Source organism: Chelonoidis abingdonii, chromosome 8 (assembly GCF_003597395.2).
Source record: "Chelonoidis abingdonii isolate Lonesome George chromosome 8, CheloAbing_2.0, whole genome shotgun sequence".
Lineage (NCBI taxonomy): Eukaryota > Metazoa > Chordata > Testudines > Testudinidae > Chelonoidis > Chelonoidis abingdonii.
This window is the reverse complement of record NC_133776.1, coordinates 30,922,260-30,948,359: the sequence shown is the minus strand read 5'-3', so window position 1 is coordinate 30,948,359 and position 26,100 is coordinate 30,922,260. Positions and strand designations below refer to the sequence as shown.

The 26,100-nt window shown below is 41.3% G+C and overlaps 1 protein-coding gene across 1 annotated transcript in view; it reads right to left on the bottom strand.

The window, feature by feature from the left end:
• The window catches only part of PLOD2 (procollagen-lysine,2-oxoglutarate 5-dioxygenase 2), an 81,600-nt gene that overhangs the window by 49,359 nt on the left and 6,141 nt on the right, over positions 1–26,100 (bottom strand). The window contains 2 exon segments of the mRNA XM_032802211.2: positions 3,399–3,535; positions 5,519–5,610. Of these exon segments, the coding sequence (XP_032658102.1) occupies positions 3,399–3,535; positions 5,519–5,610 (229 nt within the window).

The following is a 26,100-nucleotide window of genomic DNA, read 5'->3' as shown; positions in this document are numbered from 1 at the left end:
GTGCTTCACATCCAAGTATCTTTACATTTCACAGAACTTCTTAACATTCATTCCAGTTTTCCAGTTGTCTAAAGAGCCTTTTAAAAAAAAAAGTAATATCCATTTGGCTTGGCAGACCTGACCAACCCAGCCACCACTAGTTTGGAAGCAGAAAGGAGGAGGAGGGCTCTGCAGCACAACACAGAGTAACTGGTACATGGGCACCCCAAGGAAAGGAAGTGTGTTCCATAACATATATAAAAGTAAGCAGGTTTATGAAAACTGGTTTGCCCTCCTGAAGGTTTGGCACAAGGTTTAATTAAAGAAATAAGTATCCTTGAAGTCTCCCCCCAGCCTTACAGAAATTATCTGCTTTGCCCAGATACATCCTTCCCTCCTCTTCCCATTCAAATCGGTGAAGCCTGACTCAGAGCTAGGATACAGCAAGACGGAGGGGACAGGCTGATGTGGAGAAGAAAAATGGGGGTTGGTCAAAGGCTTTACCCCAGTAGTTTTATGGCAGGCTGCACTTTTCCACTTTGATCAAATGGATCTACTGTAGCATCTTCCAGCTAAGGACAGGAGCCGGATGTGTCTCCAGAGCACTGCTTCCTAAGCAAATTTACTTCTGCAATGACAAGTTTATCAAAGGTGGCACTATTCCTCCCTCACTCCCAGAAGATTAGTGTAATGTCCTGCACTAGCTATTTGTGAAATGGATACGCTGTCCAGGACTCAGCAAGTGAAAGAACAACCCCACACAGGTGTTTCTGGCTCTAAAAAGCAAGCTGAAGCTTTATTAGTCAGTGTGATTGAACTTTATTAACAGTGAGCTTTAAACACCGCCACAGCTGTTAGTCAGCAACACCAATCCATTGTGGAGCTCCAATTTCCACCAACTGAGATGGTTCTCTTATCCTACAAGGCAGCTTCACTTCTGATCCAAACAAATGCCAGCATTAGGGATTAACCATCCTTTTAATGCTCCTCTTTCATGGAGAGAAGTGCAAAAAATAACGGATGAGTGAACATGTGCACAATTTAGATGCCCAATACCCCTGTCTGAGTCCGCATTGGCTCCTGGCCCATTGCTCAGGGTTGGAGTAAGCAAAAACTACCCTACTTTCCTGCAATATTTGGACATTAATGTAACTAAATCTTGTCAATGACTGTATCATTCATTACATGCCATGCCTGCCTGTTACTTCAAGGAAAGCAAAGAAGAAAAAGTATCTTGCAGCATGGGAAAAATTCCTTCCCAATTCTACACAGGTGGTGAGCCATAGCTTAGATTAACACCACAGGCCATTTCTATGCTAGAAAAATGAACTTGTTCCTGCGTGAAATGATGTGACTGCACCAGTAGTTCAGTGTATCTAACTGATCTTGCATGAGCAACAGTGGGATCTGAATCTGGGACTCAGAGAATTAGCAGTATGAGACTTTACTACTCAAATTATACGACTAAGACCTCGTGACTTTTACACCCACTTAGGGAGAGGGCAAAAGCAAAAGGACAGAATTTAACTCAAGAAATGTAAAATGTTGGGGGGGGGAAGGGGGGAATCCCGCTACAATCAGTATAAAAATTTGAAAGTGATTTCACAACACACACACCCTAAGTAAAGATATCTTCAAAATTAAAAATTTTAAAATAAGTTTCACTAACTAGTACTTGGCCAATAGGGCAGACTAAATTACTCATTTTAATCAAACCCAAATAAGGTTAACTCCTTTTAAAGAATTAAAACAAACAACTGCTCTCAAGATGCATTCCATTTATCAAAACGCAATAAATTTGTAATAAGGTTAAATATGAAAAAGTGTTTGTAAGTAGAAATTTAATATCTGAATGGTCGCTTATCCTACCAATCGTACATCACTCTAAATGCAAACTGAATGTAGGAGAGAAAATATTTAGTCCCCCTATCTCAGTTCTATTACAAATGTTATTCATAAAGTGGATAAACTGATTTGTGCTTTCCATTTCTAACTACTTCTTGCATATCACAAAAAAAATGAGAGAATGTAAGTCATGACATAAAACATGACTAAGGTTGACAATCCAGTTGAACAGCTGCCTTAACTCATAATGTAGACAGAAAAGCATGGAAAATTTTGAATAAATAAGGTAATGCAGGGAGATCACTCTCTCATATATGAACTTTACTAACCTAGCCCCTCCATATCTGTTTAACTTGCAAAAACACTCCTATGCAATTTTGGATTTCCTTCAAGTTTAGAAGTTATACTAAATCGAAAGAGAAATTTACCTAATGTAAACCCAAGAGGCCATTGCACTGTGGTCTTGTTTAGAATGACAATGTGTGTAAATGACAGAATGAGTGGTTTTAAAGATGAAAAGAAAAAAAGAAAAAAACTGTAGTATGTCTGCCAAAAATTTTATTCCAAACTGACAAAAGTCTGCATCAGATCACTGTCAATAATAAAAGCAGCAGATGTTACTCAGCTCACACGGCTTCTCAGAGCGTGCAAACTGAAGCATTTCTACAATTCCCTACTTTGTGATTCACTTTCATTGCATCCACCAAAACAACTGCTTTAAAGGTTTGACCTGGCTCTGATTGAAGTTGACAGGGAAGCTTCTGTAGACTTCCATGGACCAGATTCTCAGTTACACCAATCCTGTCCTTAGGGAAGGAACAGGAGGGATTTCGTGGGGGGAATATAGGGAAAGATGGCATCAAGTCACCTTTGTGCTCCTTGTATTTTGGTCTGAGAGGGACCTACTTGGCCCTCAGGGAGGCTGCTCTAACTTATACTTTGCTATGGGCCCTGGGAAGCAGCTGTAGTTCAATGTGCTGCAGCACGTTACATCCCTGCCTTGGGGCTGTCCTCTCTTCATAGACGGTAGAATCATGGCTGGTGAGGGGGCCTTTACTGCCGCTCTACCGCAGGTGGGGAGACTCCTCACACAGGAGATATTTTCAGGGAGCATTTCCAGCCTATTTAAGACCTCTTTAAACTGCCAGACCAACATAAAGGGGCTTTAGCGTTTCTGAGAATTATGCCCCAGCGGTCTACTAGCCACCACTTCAGTTTGAAGCTTTTACCATTTCTGCACACACTATTTCCATCTTCACAATCACTTTGTTATAATAGCAACAAGACAGTTGCTTTTTCATGGGAAAAGGTAAACTAATAACCAAATGTCCACTCAGCCAACGCGTTTCACAGCTTGTTCGTGCAATAACATTGTTCATAGTAAAGCAGAGCCATGGCTCCGTAACAATTTTTACATCTGTAAATCTGACAAAACCAACATCTGCTCCAATTGCATAATATTTTTATGAATGGAAAACTAGAAGCTAAAGCAGGAGAAAATATCAGCATGCCACAAGAACTTTTAGCATCCTATACAGAGTAGGGCATGAAAGCAACAAGCAGAATTTGCTTACCATTCAATAAACATTACAACCAAGTCCTCTTGATCAGCATAGCTTTCTATTCCTTCTTTCAGCAATCGCACTTTCTGTCCTCCTCCAATAGAGTTAATTAACTTTCCACCTTTCCACTCTTCACCTTTACCAAGAACCTGGAAACAGGGAGAAAGTAATTTTTTTGCTTGTACCCAGAGGGCAATTTTTAATATAGTCTTGTTAAAAAATGGATATCAAAGAAAAGGTAAGCAAGCAAACACTTTAACTAGTGGATATTATAGCATTGTGAAGTGCAGTGAGACAGCATGTCAAGCATTGTAAGTTTTCCATGTCTCAAGTAGAACTGAGCACGACGACATTTCAGAAGTAGGAAAGATGTCCTAAACAAACAAGAACCGAAAAATTACTTTCCACTACATCTCATATCTAGGGTGACCAGACAGCAAATGTGAAAAATCAGGACAGGGGGTGGAAGGTAATCGGTGCCTATATAAGAAAAAGCCCCAAATATCGGGACTGTCCCTATAAAATTGGGACATCTGGTCACCCTACTCTTATCTGTCTCACTTAGGAAGAGAAGATATGTGGATGGTAATATTCCTCTAAGTTGTATATTAAAACAATCATTCACTACATGGACATTTAAACATTGCTACAGTATTTGGAGGGAAAGAGGGGTGAAAGAGCATAGAAGAGACATGACAATGGAAACTATAAACATTTAGTTGTTTTTAATGCCTCAGGCCACTTTCTCACACTAGAATTTTAGGATGGATTCCTCAATGTATGATAGGCAATTAACTTAACTAAACAGAATTTCATCCTTACCAAGTATTGTAGGGAATCATATCAGCAATAAACACGTAATCTTTTGTAAGCCTTGAAAGTTTAACACAAGATTATTATTTTTCTTGAACTACTAAATATCAGAGGGATTACAGCAATATAGGTGCTATAGAACAATCAGCAAAATTACAAGCAAATGGCACTCTCCAAAAGTAGTTTCCTAGGATTTTTAATACATTATTTTTCAGTTAGGAAAGATGATTTTTCCTCCTGTACTTTTTACGACTTGATGGTTGAAGTAAACAGACTGCAGCATTTCTACTTATTTCTTAAAGAGAAATCAATGAGCCAACAGTCATTAATTGGTCTCTTTTGATTTACAGTTTCAATAGTTGATAAGCATGGATAATGTTTTACCACAGATTCATTTCAATCCCTTGGTTTTGTCTTGAGGAAAGTTTAAGAAACAGGGTGGGGGGAGGAGGGGCTGATCATGCTCCTGTGAGATTTGCATGCAGGAGACAGCTTCAGGATACAGATTCCTTCATTCTGCATGGAAACAACAGGACAGAGTAGGCCAGCAAGAGGACTGGGCGAGCAAGAGTGGTGAAAGAGTGATAAGGAAGGATTGGGAAGATTTGTACTGTCCTCTCACCAGCTCTACAGAGATTCCCTGGGAAATGTAACACAGCTAAGGGATTTATTAGGCATCCATGCCTCCACCCCCCAACCCACCCCCAGTAATAGGACCCATTTAAGAGGTATGGGGCCCTGAAGGCATCTTCAGCTGCATGAGCTCTGACAGCACAGTTCCCATGGGTTTTTGCTGCAGGAGGGATGAGAAGGTAGTCAAATAAATATAGCTTTGCTAAGCAACTATTAAGGTGTGACATGATAATCTACAAACACTTGAAGGGTGCGAATACTGAGGGAGGAGTGGCATGCTTAGAATAAAAAGGTGTAACAGCAAAATAGCTAGGAGTAATAACAGATGTGGTAGTAATAGAATTAAATTAAGAAAGAAAATTTATACTTTCAGAAAGGTCTTCCCAACTGTGAAATCTATGAATCTGTGGAATAATTTCTCAAGGTCAGTGGAAGAAACCTCATTCCCTGGCACATTTAGAAACAGACTAGACAAAATACTAGCAAATGTTTAATGGGAAACCTATCCTGCAAGGATACGGAACAGATGACCTAATGGGTTGTCTCCATTGCTAGGTTCCATAACTGTTTTACCTTACGGCAACATAATCATGACACATTTTTTCTGTGTTAAGACTATTTCATTTCTGAGTTAAGGATATAAAACTATGTCCAATATTCAGTATGAGTGACAGAGCATACCGTACCTTCACTGTATAGTTGAAGTGCTTTGCAGTTTGCATGAAGCGGTGAAAGCCATCTGTTTCTTTAGTTGCTACAGTCAGAACTAATAGTTTATCTGGCGGGAGCAAAAAAGAGAAGATCAACAACTTTATAGCACAAAGCCACAGTTTATGACAAAGAGGCTGACCATCAGAGCTGAATGCATATTAGCTTTCATAGTCCACACTAAGCAACATTGTGGAGTTACTAAAGTACCTGTGTCCCTGTGTGTGTCTGATTCAGAAAAAAATGGAGAGGATATCACATTACAGAATTATAACTTCAAATGAGCAACCAATGACTTCAGATGGATACCCTGTGTTCTTCCATATGCCACAATGAAAAAAGCAGAATATATCTTAGACACAAACAAATGGAATCTAAATGAAAAAGAAGCTAATATAACTATGAGACAGGAAGGGCTCTTTAAAAAATTGACGCAATACATTTCTAGTCCGAATTGAGCTAATCCTATGTCTGATAACCACACGGCAGCAATGCACTACAGAATTTTGTACCAGATCCAGCTAACCAAATTCTTTAAATGCAGTTGGCAGGCACACAGGCTTGGAGACTCTGTTTATAGGTTAACATTTTTACAGTTCTAGAAACACACTGCTGGGAGTAGAGTCCCCTGGAAGCCTGCACTCCTGTGATCGATTCAATTTTTTTGCCTTTAAAACATAGTGTCAAAGAGAAAAGCTGTTCATTCTTATTCCAAGTCTGAGGTTTGTATGCCACCTTGTTGCCTACTCTGTACTTTCAGTAGTATGCCAGCAAAATGGCAGTACAAACTTTCTCGTCATCGCCTTTGCTTTTGACTGAGAAGTTGCTATCTTGAAGGGTTCAGATGAAACTGTGAAGCTCCAAAAGAGCTTGACATTGCCCTGACTCAACTGTTGAGCAGTGCTCTGTACCATGGCCTCAGTACCACAGCTATGCAATAAAGGTCCACATTCAGCTATGGGTACCTAATCATGCAGGAACCCTATCCAACTTTAACTCTCTAGCCAGACTGGTCGGTCCGCCAGTGAGTATTTCAGTTCTCTAGTTTGGTTCAAGGCACAGCTGTTTTCTAAACAGAGTTTGTGAGATCAACCCATCCAAAAATTCAAAATGATCTCCTCCAGACTGAGTTCACATTGCTTCACTTTCCCAAGAAAAATCCCCTAGTCTTATCGTCAGCAGTGCTGCAACATCTGTTCTAGGCAGAAACTAACAACATCCCTACTATGAAAGCAGCTTTCTCCAGGACAGACTGATCACCCCCTAAACATCTGTGTATTTTACTGGTCACCTTCCAGTTGGCATTTTGTTTTGTTTGGCAACAACAGAATAAACCAACCATGATGTAGTAAATATACTGCTTATCCATTTCTGTCACTTGCCTTGTGGGATGCATATCACTAGTTACTGTTCCCTAGGATCAGTGAGCTTCACCAAACCAATTGAGCTATCACTATCTCAGTGCTCCTTCACCTACTCCTTTGATCACTGGGTGAAAGCTAGTAAAAATAGCAAAAGGAGAACTAGGAACAGAACGACAGGGCGCAAGAAAACAACATGATTCTCTAGCCACATGGAAGGAAAGTGGAGTTTTAACCTAGAGTGTTCATGAAAGAAAATGTTTCCTTTTAATTCAACCCCACTAGACTACAGCGATTGGCTTTAAGATCCATAGAAATAGGGAACCAAAATTACACCTCTGACTCCTGTTGTGCAATGCCTTGCCCTGGCTGTCTGCCTAGCTGCTGCCTTCCCTCCCTTGTGTAGCTTTATTTCAGTGGTGAAGTGGTGTCAATTTTGATTTAAAGTATTTGGAAATTCTTTTGGATCAAAGAGCCTATAGAAATGTGCATGCTATTCTAAGCAAACAGTAGCATTTAATAGAGATCAGTGAAGTTGTACAGATAAACTAATAACTGAGTGGACAAAAATTTCTGGAGGTGAGAAAAAGGGAATTATTTCCTACTCCTCTGGTCCTTGAACATCTTCATTTCCTGGATCAAAAGTACCAAAATCATGCAGGAGAGGTGGCTCTGATATCTCCAGCCAAAGTGGAAACTGGAAATACTTGAAGTGTGACAAGAAAAAAAAAAAATCTATTTGAGTTTTACAGCCCAAGTTTATATACTAGAGAGGTTTAGATAAACATCCAAGCTTTAGGGTGCTTATTCAAGCATTTTTTAATTTTTCAAGCATTTCAACTTAAAAATATTTCAGCAGCCTTTTCTAAAAATACAGTCCCCACGTTTTAAAATGTATGGATTAATCTCACAATAGGACTTCAGTGCAAAGTGTCCACAGAGGTACTGACCTACAACCAGATACAAAACGTGAAATAACACTTCTATATGACTAAAAACCTGTTTGTTTTAAAGGACATCCAATCTAAAGTAGTTATACAGGAGTCAATATAGAATGAATAAAAGTAAATCCTGGACCACAGCTAAAACAAAACTGAAGAGAAGAGGGCAGGGTTTTTTCGCCTGTGAAGTGAGAGTAAATTATACATGAATGTAAAAATATAGCACTTAAGTAAAATGCACTGGAAAATGTGATCATACTAGACTGTGTTACAAGGCCAAGTTAATCCTATATGTAGGAACTGGCTACAGATTTACAAGACTTAGCAGAATTTCATTTGCAGCAGACATATTTTACATCTTCCCTTTCCTGCAGAATGTTTACGTCAAAGATTTCAATATCTGTACTAGACAAGATGATGTAAGTCCAAGTCTTGGCTAGATCAGATTTTTTTTAATATACAATTCAACTTAATGACTCAGAAAAAAATTCAAACCAACATGTTCAAACCAAACATATGTTCTGACAAGCACAAGTTATCTAGCATACCTAATTAAGGGGTGTTGTTTTTTGGTATAATGGAAGTTTGTATAAAGCCATCAGCATTTTGTGCAAAGACATTTGGGGCATGCAGTCCAATCTGCACTTTGTTCATTTTGCCCAGCATTCGTTATACAGCACCATAATGGTCCAGTACATTTTTTTTAGACTCATTCAAGAGGGGGGAAATGAGCAAGCATGCTGGCATGTAAATCATCACAACCTGGGACTGTATAAAATGGGGAAATGTAAGCAGCCAAATTGAGGAACAGTTGATGCTGATTTTCAAGAGGACCTACAAGATGATTCATATTAATTGAAACCACAAACTGATTACATTAGTGTCTCAAACTGTGTCATACCAAACTGAGGCTATAAATAATATCTGCAATAAGAATATTTTGTCTTTTGGTATATTTGTTCTGGTTTGAACATGCATTTTTTATATTACAGCTAGTGAGCTGTTACATACTCTCATTCAGCAGCTCTAATCCACTGATCACACAAGGGTACACATTGTTAGGTGTATGCAATTCTTAAACAGTTCTTTTGCAAACCTAGTAGCAACTGCAGCTTCTGTGCTTTAGCAACTGCAGCTACTGTGCTTCCACTTGGACTCTGTTTACACAATAGTTACCCTTTGAGGTTTCAGGTTTTTTAAAATTAGACTCTGTCTGAAGAAAGCAGACGGAATGTGCTGTCATCCTGTCTATTGTGTCAGGAGAGGCACTGCAAAAATTTAATCAGATTACAGTTATATGGGCACACAACTGAAAAAGCAGCTCTTCTTTCAAACCAACAAGTTACTAAAAAAAACCTCACGTAATTCATGTAACTTCATAGGCCTTATTCTGATCTCATGAACTGGCATAGCTCCGCTGACTTCCTTGGAGCTGCTGCTCACTTATTCCTAAGTAAGTGAGGGCAGGTCTAAGCTACAGCCTAAGTTAATATACATTACTTCAGACAGGAGTGTGAAAAAGCCCCCAGATGTGTTGCAGCTGCACCGATGTAAAACTGTAGCATAGACTTGCCCTGAGAGAAGAATCAGGTCTCTCTGTAAAAGAAAGACTTAAAAAAAATATATTCACACATCGCATTAAATTCCTTATCAACTCATCTTTAATGTCAATGTCTTTGACAATTCTACTTCATTAGTTATATTTCTGAGCAATTTTAAAAAGAAAAAAAGCCTAGTGGCTTTAACACATTAGTCCTGCAAAACATCTACTTTCTACTGTCAATTTCAATTAAAAATTCCTTGAAATCTGCTATGAAAATATAAGAGGTAAAATTAGTCTTATTTAAAAAGGGACCTAAAGTCACCAATTTAGTCATTCAGATACAGCAAGTCCTTAAAGGCAATGGGCCATATTCTGATCTTATACTGGAATAAACCCAAGGTAACTCTATTGAAGTCATGTTGAAGTCATAAAACTAGTATATGTGATCAACAGAAACAGGACAGGTAAGTTTAATCAAGGTGTCTTTTGATTCCAAGATGTGATGCCTCTGAAACCTCAAATTAACAAATAAAAGACCACATAATGCAATAGCAGTACATTTCTTAGCAGTACAAATGCAGTACATTTCTTAGCAGATTTCTACACATCACAAAATCTGTCATATCTCATGCCTTGACTAAGACTAAGCCATAGATCAGGGGTCAGCAACCTTTCAGAAGTGGTGTGCCAAGTCTTCATTTATTCACTCTGATTTAAGGTTTCGCATGTCAGTAATACACGTTAACGTTTTTAGAATGTCTAAGTCTATAATATATAACTCAACTATTGTTGTATGTAAAGTAAATAAGGTTTTTAAAATGTTTCAGAAGCTTCATTTAAAATTAAAATGCAGAGCCCCCCCAGACCAGTGGCCAGGACCCAGGCCGTGTGAGTGCCACTGAAAATCAGCTCACGTGCCGCCTTTGGCACCTGTGCCATAGGTAGCCTACCTCTGCCATAGATCAAAGATTGAATCCTGAACTTAGCTTCTGGCTCCCAAAGGTGATCCCTCTAAATAAAGGTTAGGATGCATTGATGAAGCAATGTTGGGAAGATTCTTCCATCACTGTACTTGATATAAAATTTTCCTGGGCCAATTCCTAGCCTCCTTACTCATGTGAGTAGTTTCCTTTACTCCAGGAGGGCTACTCACAGACACCAATCGGGACTTGGCCCTGTGGATAAAAGCAGGACTTCTTATAATAAAGTCTGTCAGTTCAGTACCTTTACCAAACTATCATCTCACTTAAAAAGCAGGAGGGGGAAGAGAAAAAGAAGAAATAGTGATAAAAAGTATTCATGTTAAAACTTGGCATTTCATCTCCATAAGACTACATAATGTGCTTGTAACTCAGGGTCACCCAGTGTGGCTCTATCCTGCTCTAATAGCTGGATGCTAGAGTTCATATACCCTTTGCGCTTACAGAGTGGGATCTTTTAGCTTAGCAGTAGAGACTTATGCTTTTAGATTTAGAGGGTCTGGGTTTGAACACTGCTACTAACAGGACACCCATGGCATAGTGTTACAAATTGGTGAAATTAAAATGGATCTTATCTTGTTTCTGGAAACTTCCAATACCACACTAAATTTACACGCACAATAATATTTCTGACAACAAACATGACTGTGCCCTCCCCAGATCCATACATGTACAAAACCAAGGTAGCTGCAGAAGACCAGTGATATCCATGCAGGGGGCAAAGGGACTCCTCATGAGCATTGCTTATCCACCTACTCTTTGGCAATATTCCTCCATTGACATACAAGCTGTCATTTGCCTCTGGTCTGTCACAAGAGAGGAGCATCAGGCCCCTCTTTACACAACAGACTTAAGCAGCATTTGAAATTTGTAAACAGGAAGCATGCAATCCTACAGCCCAACGCAATATCAAAGTACAAAAGGAAGTATGAAGACCGGAACTTCAATCCAGCTGAGTGTGCTAAACTTAGCAGAGTGTTACTGTAGAGGACATTCTGACAATTACATAAATAAAACAGAGACAGCTGCTGAGACACACTCAGCATTTGGCTGACACAGTATCTCCAGAGGCAAATGTGCTCATTTTTAAATGCAAATTATAACTTTACCAATAAGGAAACACTTTGCCAGTCATATCAAGAAAGCCAAGGTTGTTGCATACAAAGGTCTTTGTAACCTATTAGGAGTCCTAATGAACGTTTTACATCATCTAATTTCCCTTACATAACTGACTTTTGGGCCACTACAGTCAAGGATCTGACAACACTCCCATCATAAAGATTTGTTTTCAGTAATCAGAACTATAATTCAGAATGTTTGCTTTGGGTTGAACTTTAGCCAACAAGGTCTAAGCCAGGAACAGTTCTGTCAAGTTTAAGTAACAATGTCCTCTGCCCAAGCCCCCTGCCAAACAATGCGTGACTAGCCAGACTTTTGTCAATCTTTGACCCACATGGTTGTTTTTTTTTTTATTCATTCACCCTCCCCCACCTTCACTCACTTTCACCAGGCTGGGGCAGGAGTCCAGGAGGGGGTGAGGGCTCTGGGGTGGGCCAGAAATATGGGGTTCAAGGTGTGGGAGGGGGGCTCCGGCCTAGGGCAGGGAGTTGGGGTGCAGGAGGGCCTGAGGATTCGGGCTGGGGGTGTGGCTCTGGGGCAGGGCCAAGGGTTCTGGAGTATGGGAGGGGGCGGCGTGCGGAAGAGGGTGTGGTGTAGGAGCAGGATTTTATATTTGTACTATGAGAATTAATATATGATTTGATTTTATCCTGTCAGCCACCCTTTTTGAATAGCAGAAAAAAATGACAGATGAGAACAATCCTTATGGCTGATTATGGTCACCCTTTTGTTTTAGGATAAGTTATAACGTCTACTGTGGTTTCCCTTATGTGTTACAAATTAGGCACTCTAGTTATGTATATTTCTTTGCCTTAAAGGTTTTAGTAAGTAAGAGACAGGATCTTGTATTGTATCTATGTTAAGGAGATTAGAGGAACGTTAAGGGCCTGAAGCCCCAATGTGAATTGTTTTAGTTATAAGATTTAGCAAGGCTTGATTTACAATGTATTCTGCTGAATATAAAATACAGAAACCTCCAAAAGGTATGCAGACAACAGTAAGAGAGTATGTGAATGAGGAATGCATGCATCAGGAAAAGATAAGGTGTGAAGGCCATTGTTATAGCCAAATGGTCAAGGAAGAAGGCGTGAAGAGACAACTTGACACCATCAATGCGCATCCATAATGAAGAGAGGGCAGATTGACAACCCTGAAGTGAAGGCTGGCACCCCTAAGGACAACTGTTTAAATCTAAACCAGGACAGGATGACCCTCTCAGGAGATGTATTGGAACCTTAACATCAAAAGATACACCAATTAAGAAGTAACCCAGTCACAAACTGACACAGCAAAATCCATACACTTCAACAGAGGGGGGGAATAAAAAAAAAAAAAAAAAAAAAGACTATAACAACAGGGTGCTCTACCATGGGGCTTTGGGTTTCTTGCCACACTCCAGGAGCATCAGATCGTGACCAACAAGAGCCCAGCTCCTCACCCGTACTCAATCTAACTGGCCATTAGATTGACTTGAGCTACAACAGACTGGTAAACATCAACTGGCAGGACTGTGTGTGTGTGCATGTGTGTGTGCATGACTGAAAAGCATATGCTAACTCTTATATTTTCAATAAATGCAGCGTATTTGCTTTTTCCTCTATAAAAGATCCCATGTGCTTTGTATAGCATAACAGAGGGGTCTGGGAGGGAGTTAAGGTGTGTGGGGGAGTTTGAGGTGTGGACTCCAGCTAAGCAGCGCTTACCTTAGTCAGCTCCCAGAAGTGGATGGCATATCCGGCTCTTGCGCAGAGGGGCAGGGGAGCTCTGTTCACTGCCCATGCCCGCAGGTGCCATCCTCACAGTTCCCACTGGCCGCAGTTCCCGGCCCATGAGAGCTGTGGAGCCGCAGCCACAGGGGCTCCGCTCGCTACCCAAGCCTAGGAGCCAGACATGCTGTTCGTTTCTGGGAACCATGTGGAGCCTGCCTTAGCCCCACTGCACCTCCAACTGGACTTATTCAGGTTTGTCAGGGGGGACAGGCTGAGGTCTGGGCAGGTGGGCTTGACTGCATGGCACCAAACAGAAGACGGAAACCATGCAAGTTGGACAGAGGGACCAGCCATCCATATAGATGCCCTGACCCACTACAGTGTTCCCTGAGTAATAAGGCATACATCACTCTCCAGACTGTAGGATGCATCAAAGAGGATGCAAGTAAAGATTCAGATCCCTGAAACAGGAAAGTAAGATTTAACTAGCCCTGCATATAAAGTATTACAGTAGAACCTCAGAATTATGAACACCAGAGTTGCAAACTGACCTGGTTCTAAATGAGGTCTGGGGTTGACAGAAGTATGGAATCAGGGAGCAGCAGAGACCGAAAGGAGAAAAAAAAGCAAATACAGTACATTTTATACAGTACTGTAAACTACTAAAAAAAATAAAGGGATAATTTAAAGCAGGATTTGACAAGGTAAGGAAACTTTCTGTGCTTGTTTCATTTAAATTAAGACTGTTAAAAGCAGCATTTTTCTTCTTCACAGTAAAGTTTCAAAGCTGTATTAAGTCAAGGCTCAGTTGTAAACTTTTGAAAGAACAACCACAACATTTGTTCAGATTTACGAACATTTCAGAGTTATGAACAACCTCCATTCCCAAAGTGTTCACAACTCAGATTCTACTGCAGTTGCTAGCTCGTCCTCTCCCTCACTGGATGATCACAGACAAATAGATAAATGAAGGGGGAGGGGAACCTAACTATTTTGAAATCTGGCACTGAGTACTCTAAAGTCACAACCAATAGCTTAAAGTGGCTAAGAGTTCCCGCAGCTGCCTTTCTGATCCAATTTCCATAGAAAATGAAAACAGAGGGAGAAAAAAAAAAGTTTCTCTAAACCCTTGTTCGGTCCCCAGTTGGATGCTCATTTCCATGGATACAGAAGCAGGAAACAGCTGAAATTCTTAAGAGTCCTGTTGTTCTACTTTTGTTCCTTCCAACTTCTACATCCACCCGAGTTGGAACAGAAAAGCCGCCAATAACCCGTAAAAAAGGAACCCCAGCCATTTTTAGATGTTGGCCATCCACATCAAGTGGCAGTCTAAGGCCTTGGCTACACTTGCAAGTTGCAGCGCTGGTGAGGGGGTTACAGCGCTGCAACTTACTCGGTGTCCACACTTACAAAGCTGAGCCAGCGCTGCAACTCCCTGTCTGCAGCGCTAGCTGTACTCCTGGTCTGCTACAGGTGTAGCGAATCCAGCACTGGTGATGCAGCGCTGGTCATCAGGTGTGGACACTCACCAGCGTTGTAATTGGCCTCCAGGGTATTAGGAGGTATCCCAGCATACCTTTTCAGCCTCTCTGGTCATCCATTGTTTGCACCTCCACTGCCTAGGCCAGGGACCGCCCCTTTAAAAATGCCCCGGAATGTTAAAAAATCCCCTTCCTGTCTTGCTCAGCGAGGCGTGAGTTTCAATCAAATAAATAAATCAGTGACGATTGCTCCAGCCCGCAAATGAGACCCAGCAGGAGCACTGCGAGCCTGGCAGGATCTCATATCAGTGTTGGGGTGAGAAGCCCTTTGTTGCAGGACAGCTGCGCTCGCAGCGTAGAAATCTATGATACTACGGCCAGATATCAAAGTCTCTCTAAATGCAATACAGGGTATGACGGGACGCGGTGCAGTGCGGGTTAAGGTAAAGAGCTGCGGAGTGCCCGTACTGCAAAGCATGGTAGGGAACCACCGCTCAGGTGCTGCCCCCCACTACCTGCAGTTTTTACAGGAAGATGGATGTGATACTTGGTGTAACCCCATGCCCAATCCGAGGATCACGATGGACAGTTCAGAGCCTGGAGAGGAGGGTGTATGTGTAGAGGAACCGAGAGGGAGGCTACTGAAGTGTTTGGAGACTGCCCAGGAGTCATGCAGCCCGGAGCTATTTCCAGCAGGAAGAAGCTAGCCAGATCGCAGCCCTGGAATTGGTAGTTGAGAAACCAGCAGGGAGCTGTTCTCCGGTAAGAAGCTTTTATTATAAGGATGGAAATGGTTTGGGAGAGGGGGGGCATGCTGCCTGCAAGCATGCCTAGATGTGAAATACGCCCATTGATTGTCTATCACGTCGTGGTAACTGCCTCTAATCTCTTCAAAAGTTTCAAGCCAGAGCGTGTTGCAATGCGCTTCCGCAGTTTATAGGGAGATCACCATGGTCCTTGTCCCAGTCAGGCTAACACGTCCGCCATTGTCCGTGAGGATGGGGACCCATTGCTCACCACAGCAGCTGCTAGGGGCAGGGCGAATCCACATAGTCGTGAAGACCCTCCACTCTTACAGGTGACCCAGAGCAGCGATATTATGGGAGGTTAAAATTCTGTGAAAAATGCAGGATACTGTTAAGTGCTATTTCCTGTAGCTCTCTTGCTTTCCAATGTACCGAAAAGCCCTGGATCCAGAGTCAACAGCAGCCCCCGCTTCTGCAATCCTTCTGCTTCAGTGCTGAGCATGCTTAATTTCCTGCGTGCTTTCCCAAGTCAAGATGAATCCAGAGTCTGAGACCGTGTTCCAAGTACCTGAGGTACTGTGGCAGATGTCGGTGTAGGGTTCAGTTTATTTTCCCTGTAGCTGCTCTTTGCTTTCCCCAAGTCACAGAAATCCCCATTGATCCCAGTAGTCAAGCACGCCCTCCCTCTCCAGGTGAAACGCGTTGAGAACTCACCATTTCTGCTCTGCGCTGCGGCCTCTCTGCTATGCTTCGCAATGGTTAAATGATGCTAGAAATAGTCTTAAAAGAAACAATACGAGGCTCTGGTAGTAAAATTTTATCTCTCTATGTTTTTTTTTTAAGATTGATCTTAGGATACGCTCCATCAGAGAGACTTCTGAAAAACTATAACTAAGAAAAAAACCCTAAATAAAGGAAAATAAGATTAGGAACTGGTGAAAGCAGTTATGAATCTGTTATTCCTACAGATAATAAAAAGTGCAAACTGAGAGGGAAAGGAAAGCAGGAAAAAGGAACAGGCTGCCAAGAGAAAGGAAAAGGCTGCCAAGTAACAGGGAAAGAATTGGCTACAAAGAAGCACAGATCGGATGCTAAGCATCCTGGAACGCACACACCCATCAGTCAATGCTAGCCATGCAGAGAGCACTACCGCTTCCTCCCCTCATCCAAAGCTTAACCATTGTGCCCTACAGTTTCCTCAAAACCCTTCTCCAGCATCTGGTCTTACACAACCAGCTGCCCCAACACCATTACGTTACCTAACACCCTGAGAACTATGACCATCTTACCTATGCAACCTCAACCCCTCATCACCATTGCAGCATATATAATCCGAAGTTGCAGCAGCATTGCACATGCAACTCAGGAGGACATATTCAAACCTCTGACTTTACTGCTCATCACGCTATCCCCCTGCCCTTTTATGTATGTATTTTAAAAAGATTTCTTGTCTTTTAAACCAGTTTTATTATGTACAGAAAGTCTGTAAACATACTGTACCACAATGAAAATTAGCACTGCAAATATTGCAACCGACTGCACTTACACTCCTGTGGAAGCCACCCAACTTATGTGGCTTTCAGCCTCAAATTGCTCTTTAAGGCTCCCTATCCTTGAAGCAATGTGCTGGCTCTCTAGGTAGCCCTGCTCTCTGGCTGTGCAATTCAGCCTCCAGGCGTTGAACTCGGAGTCCATTCGTCACTGAAGTTTCACCCCTCCTTCACAAATATTATGAGTATACAGCACGCATATTAATCGCTGGGATGCTGCTTTCCCCCACAATCTAGCTTCCCGTAGATACTTCTCCATCTCCCCTTTAAACAGACAAATAACTCAACACCAGTCATTCTGCACCGGCTCAGCCGTATTCACCGGTTCCTTGCTCTGTCAAGCTTCCCTTGTATACAGTTCATGAGCCAAGCATTAACGGAGCAAGCGTGTCTCCAAGGATCACAATGGGCATTTCGACGTCCCCACTGTGATTCTCTGTTCTGGAAAAAGAGTCCTGCCTGCAGCTTCCTAATACATCCACTCTGTTCCGAAAAGAGCGTGCATCATGCACCTTTCCAGCCATTCCTGCTTAAATTGTCAGTGAAACGCCCACGTTGATCCACAATACGCCTGGAAACCATAGAGAAATACCCCTTCCGATTAATCATACTCGGATGCCAGTAGGGTTGTGCCAGAATAGGAATATGGCGTCCCATCTATGCCCCTCCACATGTTAGGGAAAACCCATTGATGCAAAGCCATCCACAATGTCCTGCACAGTTCCCCAGAGTCACTGGTTCTTCTCTAGCAGGATCGGATTAATGCCCTGGCAAACTTGCATCACCACTATTCCAATCGGTCAACTTCCCACTCCAACTGGTTTGCGACCGATCGGTAGCTGTCTGGAGTTGCCAGCTTTCAGACTGCAATAGCCACCCGCTTCTCCACTGACAGGGCACTCTCAGTCTCGTGTCCTTGCGCCTTGCAGGTTGGCGAGCTCAGCACACAGTCCCATGAAAGCGGCTTTCTCATCCTAAAAGTTCTGCAGCCACTGATCGTCATCATTTACCACTGCATTACATGTGATCTCAACTCAGTCTTGTTTCCGAGCCCGAAAGCGGCAATTCCACGGTCTGAGCACGTCCGTTACTGTCACAAGCAATTTAGTGTCAGGGCGCATCAGCCGAATCTATTTCATACATCTGCAGCTCTCACTGTCACTTGGAGCATAAGGAATAGCTCCAACTGCCAACGTGATGTGCTGCAACTCATCAGCAAAGTCCTCAGCAGCTCGGGCTCCATTTCTACTGAAAATCAGCGGCAGACTCACAATGGCACCAAACGGCTGAAAAGAAGCTCACCACAGCTCATTGAACAGAAAGCGGAATGACCCGCACCCTCCGTCCCCTTCCCACAACCCACAGCGCCAAAATTGGACGAGGTCTCTGTGGATAGCTGCCAAATACACCACTCCCAAACAGCACTGCAAATCGGACACCACTGCAGGCTGGGCTGGTCGCTGTCAGTGTGGACACACTGCAGCGCTGGCCCTACACAGCTGTACGACCACAGCTGTAACTACCAGCGCTGCAAAAATGTAAGTGTAGCCATACCCTAAAAGTATAATAAATAAATAAATAAAAATTGCCTTCAGAATTCAGGTGCCTGCACTCCCAGAATATTTCGTATTTCGAATTTAGAAAAAGCTTCTGGTGAACTTTCCCTACCTCTCCCCATCTCCTGGGGCTTGAACAGAGGTTTGTTTGTTTGGAATGGATACTTGGTTAGTAAGTCCATAACTATGCTTATAACCAAGATATCTGCACAGCAAGCACCTTCTCCTGACAGATTCCTTCAAGCATGACACAGTAGACCAGGGTTCTCAAACTGGGGGTTGGGACCTTTCAGGGGGTCGTGAAGTTATTACCTGGGGGGTTGTGAGCTGTCAGCCTCCACTCCCAAACCCTTTTGCCTCCAGCATTTATAATGGTGTTAAACATAAAAACACTTTTTTTATAATTTATTGGAGGGAGTCACACTCAGAGGCTTGCTGTGTGAAAGGGGTCACCAGTACAAAAGTTTGAGAACCACTGCAGTAGACAGTTTTATTTTTGTTGCGCTCATAAATGTGCTGTCTCAAACACAACAGTAAATATAAAAGGTAATGGAAACTACTGAATGTACTAAATCCAAACCAATTTGGCAAAGAGAAGTGATTCTTGGGTTTTGGAACTACTGAGTAGAACTCAAAACTCAAAATTACCCAGAACTTCATGATGAGACCAGTAAAGGTTGATAAGGAAAACTCTTAATAGCTTCTTTGTGATACAATCTGTGTATGTGAGAGTTACATTTTGTAATCTGAATTACAAATCAAGTATTTTTTCTGGATCATATCCTGGAAAATGTAAGGAACTCTACAACATTTTCTGTATAAGGCAATATAATTAACTTGCTAGCATACGGCTGATTTAAAACATATTGGATAGTACCTTATTTTCAGCTTAATTTTTTTCCTCGTTTGAAACCACACACAAAGTACTCCTTCCCCATTTGGGCAAGTATAACTCACAGTTAACTCAGAACTCACATGTGTACTTTTAAAGGAGCCGCTAGTAGGCAATTTAATTTTATTACAGTACAAAGCAGGGGTCGGCAGCCTTTCAGAAGTGATGTGCTGAGTCTTCATTTATTCACTCTAATTTAAGGTTTTGCATGCCAGTAATACATTTTAACGTTTTAGAAGTCTTTTTCTATAAAATTCTATAACATAACTAAACTATTGTTGTATGTAAAGTAAATAAGGTTTTTAAAATGTTTAAGAAGCTTCATTTAAAATTAAATTAAAATGCAGAACCCCCCGGACCGGTGGCCAGGTGCCATAGGTTGCCTACCCTGGTACAAAGGAATCCAAGAAAAGACAAGTCCTCCTAGACACACAGCAACATTGTATGTTGTCACTGTTTCAAGAAAAGGAAAGCCCTTCATGAGAAAAGGTCTAACCCTGAATGTGTTTACTCCAGCTAGGCCTAAAACAATTCTATTTTTCTTCCACCAGAGCCCTACATGACTATATAGGTCCTGTAGCAATGAGACTGGCTCCCCTACTCTTTCCTTCCTGAATCTGACCACAATACCACAAATTGCTACCTGGATGGGAAGTGAAAGACCTTAGAAAGTACTCCCCATTCCAGATCACTAGTGTGACATTAGTTTGCACTGCCTATTGCTCACAGGAGCGGTCTTGGCCTTCACAATAGGAAAATTAAATGTGTTAATGCAAGAGCTGGAATGCTCCAATTAGAATTCTGCCAACAAACATGAAAAATGAGTGATTTATGACAATTGTAAAGCTGATTTTAAAGTTGTATATGATTTAAAACTTGCAAAGACCAGATTCGCTGGAAAAAAGAAGAGAAGTATAGCAGCTGGACAGCATAAAGGGTGGTGGTTCAGGGGAGCTATTAGTATCTGTCATAAAAATTGTTAAAAGTTTGACTACATTGATGTATACAGATTTATGTAAGCCAGCCAACAGGTACTAAGATCTGGATGCACATACAATACTTAAAACACATTTCAGTATTGAGAGTGAGGGAATCAGCCTTAATTATGAGACATTTACATTGTCAAAGAAAGCAGTAAACCAACAAAAGAATTTCTTGTTAAAATATTCAGCATATATCAGGAAGAAGAATGGAAGCATTTAACTGAGACTTTTTCCTGGATTGTTAACACCAGAACATGCTCAAATACAAACACATTGTTTTGTCTAAAGTAAGAACCATATTTAAATACTTCAGATTAATTAACCTGTGAGACAGATAGCAGTGAGCTGAGAAAATATTACTGCTTAGTTAGATCAGACTACACACATTTCCAAGACCTTGCTGTCCCCCTCTGCTGATTCTGCAAGTTGCTGAGTTCTTCTGAGAAACGCAGACTATCTTCAAGTCCCATTAACTTTAGCATACAATATCTTGCAGGATTGGGCCCTGGGTGGTTTTATTAGCATTGGAGGGTTGACAGTTACTCATAAGAACATAAGAATGGCCGTACTGGGTCAGACCAAAGGTCCATCTAGCCCAATATCCTGTCTACTGACAGTGGCCAATGTCAGGTGCCGCAGAGGGAGTGAATCCAACAGGCAATGATCAAGTTCTCTCTCTCCTGCCATCCATCTCCAACCTCTGATGAACAGAGGCTAGGGACACTCTTCCTTACCCATCCTGGCTAATAAGCCATAATGGACTTAATCCTCCATGAATATATCCAGTTCTCTTTTAAACGTGTTATAATCCTAGCTTCACAACCTCCTCAGATAAGGAGTTCCACAATTGACTGTGCACTGTGTGAAGAATTCTTTTTATTTTGGTTTTAATCCTGCTGCCATTAAATTTCATTTAGGTGCCCCTAGTTCTGTGTATTATGGAACAATGTTAATAACTTTCCCTTATTACTTTTTCTACATCACTCATGATTTATACACTCTATCATATCCCCTTTAGTCTCTCTTTCCAAGCTGAAAAAGTCCTAGCCTCTTTAATCTCTCCTCTTATGGGACCCCAAATCATTTTCATTGCCCTTCTCTGAACCTTTTCAACGCTAGTATATTCTTTTTTGAGATGAGGTGGCCACATCTGTACGCAATATTCCAAGCTGTGGGTACCATGGGATTTATATAAGGGCAATAAGAATACTCTCTTTTGTCTTTAAAAATACGCGGACGGGAGGCGTGGGGGAAGAGATCCATAAACATTTAAACAGAGTTGCAAAAAAAATAATAAAAGCACTAGCTGAAAAAGTTAAAGTTCAAATTATGTTCTGAATTCTAAAAGCAGTTTTTGCCTCAGCTTTGAAGCACATATTGACTAGCATTTCATGCACTCAATACATACTTACATGCCAGACAGTTAACATTTGAAAAAAATCTATCCTTTGAAGAGCACAGTTCTATGCACTAAAATGTACTGAAAATCTGGCCATAAGTATTAAACTGGAACTACTGAGAGTGTTAAGCTCTTTTGAAATCTTTTATCTGCATCACAAACTTTCACAATAATCACTCTTTTGTGATGTGTACATTAAGCGTGTGCCTCACTGCAAAATAGTCAGAACTGGCTAAAATATTTGTACAGCATACTAGAGTATCAGATGTTTCTTTGCTTACCAAGACCAGTCATGTACTTTTACCACTTCAAAAAACAAAAGTAACCTCACAATATACTTAAATGTAAGAAAGTAAATAAGCAACTGTTCTCCCAACAATTTATAAGCAGTGTATGTTGCACTGCAGGTAGCACCGAGCATACCCATCCTACAGGAAATTAAAAACTTACATGCAGTGTTTGTATGTTTATTAGTCTTTCCATGAGCTTTGTGTCTCCAGGAATCAACTATGAGACAAAAACGTAAAATTAAGAAAATAAAATAAAAAAAATCAAGGCCTGATCTTTTGATGCTATTTCCACCATCAAGGGACTCAAATGTTATAGAATCAAAATAGGACTGGAAGGGACCTTGAGAGGTCATCTAGTCCAGTGCTCTGCACTCATAGCAGGACTAAGTATTATCTAGACCAGGGGTAGGCAACCTTTCAGAAGTGGTGTGCCGTAACTTCATTTAGTCGCTCTAATTTAAGGTTCCGCGTACCAGTAATACATTTTTGTTTTTAGAAGTCTATAATATATAACTAAACTACTGTTGTATGTAAAGGTAAATAAGGTTTTTAAAATGTTTAAGAAGCTTCATTTAAAATAAAATTAAAATGCAGAGCTCTCCAACCAGTGACCAGGACCTGGGCAGTGAGAACGCCACTGAAAAATCAGCCCGCATACCGCCTTTGGCACGTGTGCCATCAGTTGCCTACCCCTGACCTAGACCATCCCTGACAGATGTTTGTCTAAGCTGCTCTTAAAAATCTCCAATGATGGAGATTCCACAGCCTCCCTAGGCAATTTATTCCAGTGCTTAACCACCCTGACAGTTAGGAAGTTTATGACAAGTCCAGGCTCATACTCTTTTGGCTGAGACAATCTTGGTCAAGGACAAAGGCAGCTGATTGACACCTTTTGGTCTCCTGATTCGGGGGGGAGGAGGGGAAGAAAGAGGGAGAGGGGACTGGTTCAACTTCCAGCAAAGCCTCCCAAATTTAGTAACTCCCACTGATCTAAATGAGTGTTAGTAAGGATAAGAACTCTTTGGAATATTTCCCTATTGTGGTCCTTCAGACAGAAATTAGAACATATTGTTCCTGAAGTATGGGTCACTTTCCGGATGCAGAAACCAACTGATAGCTAGTATTGTTGCAAATGCCTTAGTAACTGGGCCAGAAGTGCTCCCTGACTAGTCTGATATTTTGTTCTTTTTAAATACAACAGAGCTGGGATAATACAAATAAAATGCTTACTTTACTAAAAGGTGCTTTGAATTTCCCATACAGTAAAGCGCTAATTTCATACACACAGTATGTATACTAACACATACTCACAAAATGGGACTCAAAGCTTTACTTGCATTTTATCTTATTGCTTGTTATGTTAATTGAGTCCAACCTGAATGCCTTCTCAGACTATGTGTAAACAGCCATGGACTTGGATGGATATCAATGATATAATTGTTCTACATCAATCACAATAAAACTACATTTTTAAAAAGGGAATGGACCAGAGTTCTTAGGAACTGTACAGATAAAAGGGGAAAAAACAACAAAAGAATATTCCTAGCAATGAAGAAAGCCTTTTTAGTCTCACTCAAAATTGTTTTTTTTAAGAAGTACTGGCTATAAATTATTTACAATTATAAATAAATATCAGAATGATGGCCTCCATAAAAGGAGGATGCTTATCCATGCACCAATTTTAAGCACGATTAGTCCAATCGAAGGCTATAGTCTACACTGATTTATGTGTAGATTCAGACTATACTGATGTATTTACTTGACACAGATATACACAAAGTGGGTGTGAAAGAATATCACACACCTACTCATCACATACACCTTTACCCCAATATAACACTGTCCTCGGAAGCCAAAAAATCTTACCGCGTTATAGGTGAAACTGCCTTATATTGAACTTGCTTTGATCCACCGGAGTGCACAGTCCCGCTCCCCTAAAGCACTGCTTTACGATGTTATATCCGAATTCGTGTTATATTGGGTCACATTATATCGGGGTAGAGGTGTACTTTCAGATGCTGGATAGATAAAATATCTGAAGTGTTTAGACAGACTTTCAATGGCTAAAATCTAATCAGTTGATCAATAGTGCTAAAGACAATTTAAGAATATTTCTATGCTGCAATCATTAGATACAATTGCAGATTATATAGATCAGGGGTTGGCAACCTTTCAGAAGTGGTGTGCCGAATCTTCATTTATTCACTCTAATTTAAGGTTTTGCACCCCAGTAATACATTTTTGTTTTCAGAAGGTCTCTTTCTAGAAGTCTATAGGGCTTGGCTACACTTGCAAGTTGCAGCGCTGGTGAGGGGGGTACAGCACTGCAACTTACCAGGTGTCCACACTTACAGAGCTCAGCCAGCGCTGCAACTCCCTTCCTGCAGCGCTGGCTGTACACCTGGTCTGTTACGGGTATAGCGAATCCAGCGCTGTGATGCATGCGTGCTCATCGAGGTGTGACACTCACCAGCACTGTTATTGGCTCCATGGTATTAGGAGGTATCCCACAATTCTGTATACAACAAACGCGGAAGGTAACTCCTGGAGCTACTTAGCTAAAACAAACATAGCTGCTCTTTGCTGCAGCGAGCGAGTGAGCCGAGGCTTTGGATGTTCACAGCTGTTTGCTTGAGGAGACAACGCACGAAGGGGGGGAAGCGGGGGGGGGGGACGGAGTCATCGGAGAAGCTGCTTATCTGGTCTGAAGCCTTTTTACATTTAAGAGTGATTGAGAGGAGAGGTGGGGGAAATAGCCAGAATTTGCAAGGCAGGGAGCTCTCACACGTGTCTGCTCCAAAAATCACTCACTCTGTCTCCCGCAAGCTCCTGTCACACTCCACCCCACCCCCGTCTTTTGAAAGCACGTTGCAGCACTTGAACGCTGGGATAGCTGCCCACAATGCACCACCCAACAGCGCTGCAAATGTGGCCACACTGCAGCGTTGGTCGCTGTCGTGTGGACACACTGCAGCGCTGGCCCTACACAGCTGTACGACCACAGCTGTTAATACTCAGCCGCTGGCAAAAATGTAATTGTTAGCATGCGTGCCGAATCTTCATTTATTCACTCTAATTTAAGATTTCTCATGCCAGTAATACATTTTTGTTTTCTAAAGGTCTCTTTCTAGAAGTCTATAATATATAACTAAACTACTGTTGTATGTAAAGTAAATAAGGTTTTTAAAATGTTTAAGAAGCTTTATTTAAAATTAAATTAAAATGCAGAGCCCCTTAGACCAGTGGCTAGTACCCAGGCAGCGTGAGTGCCGCTGAAAATCAGCTCGCGTGCCGCCTTCGGCACATGTGCCATAGGTTGCCTACCCCTGTTCTAGAGTCACAATATTGAATTAAAACCAACAAAAAAAACAATACAAAAATGTCTATACATATATTACAATAACCATATTGAAGTGTAAAGGAGTCAGGATGTTTTGAGAAGAGCCAAACGTAAAATATTGTTGTGTGTCTGAAACAGTGTGCAGTAAAGTAACTACTGAAAATTGTGGGGGTAGTTATTTACTGGTGGAAAGTGACCTGTTTTGTGATTAATTATGCTTTTTAGATGCTTCACTTCTGTCCTATCAATATGGGCCAGATTATGATACCTGTACTCACCCTGAGTAATATCTTACTCCATGAATAGTCAGATTACTCATCTACTTATTGAAAAGGGTGCTCCTGAATGTGAGCAAGGCTATTAGACTCTGTCCCTTAATGATTAAATATACCCCCTCCAATGAAACTACTATCTAAATATCTTCTACACCGTTCCAATACACTTCCATGAGAGAAATGTCACCAAACAAGATATTTTTGTGCTGCAGAAAAGTCACTGTTTAAATTGAAAAGGGAATTATTCCTCTCTCATATCTTCAGTTTATGACCTTCTCTGAAACATAATTCTGAGGAGCACTTTATATTTGCATTTTAAAATAAAAAATCATCTTAAATAAAAAGCTACAGAGACCCTTACAATGCCTGTACCTTGAATCAATTCAAGCACTGGT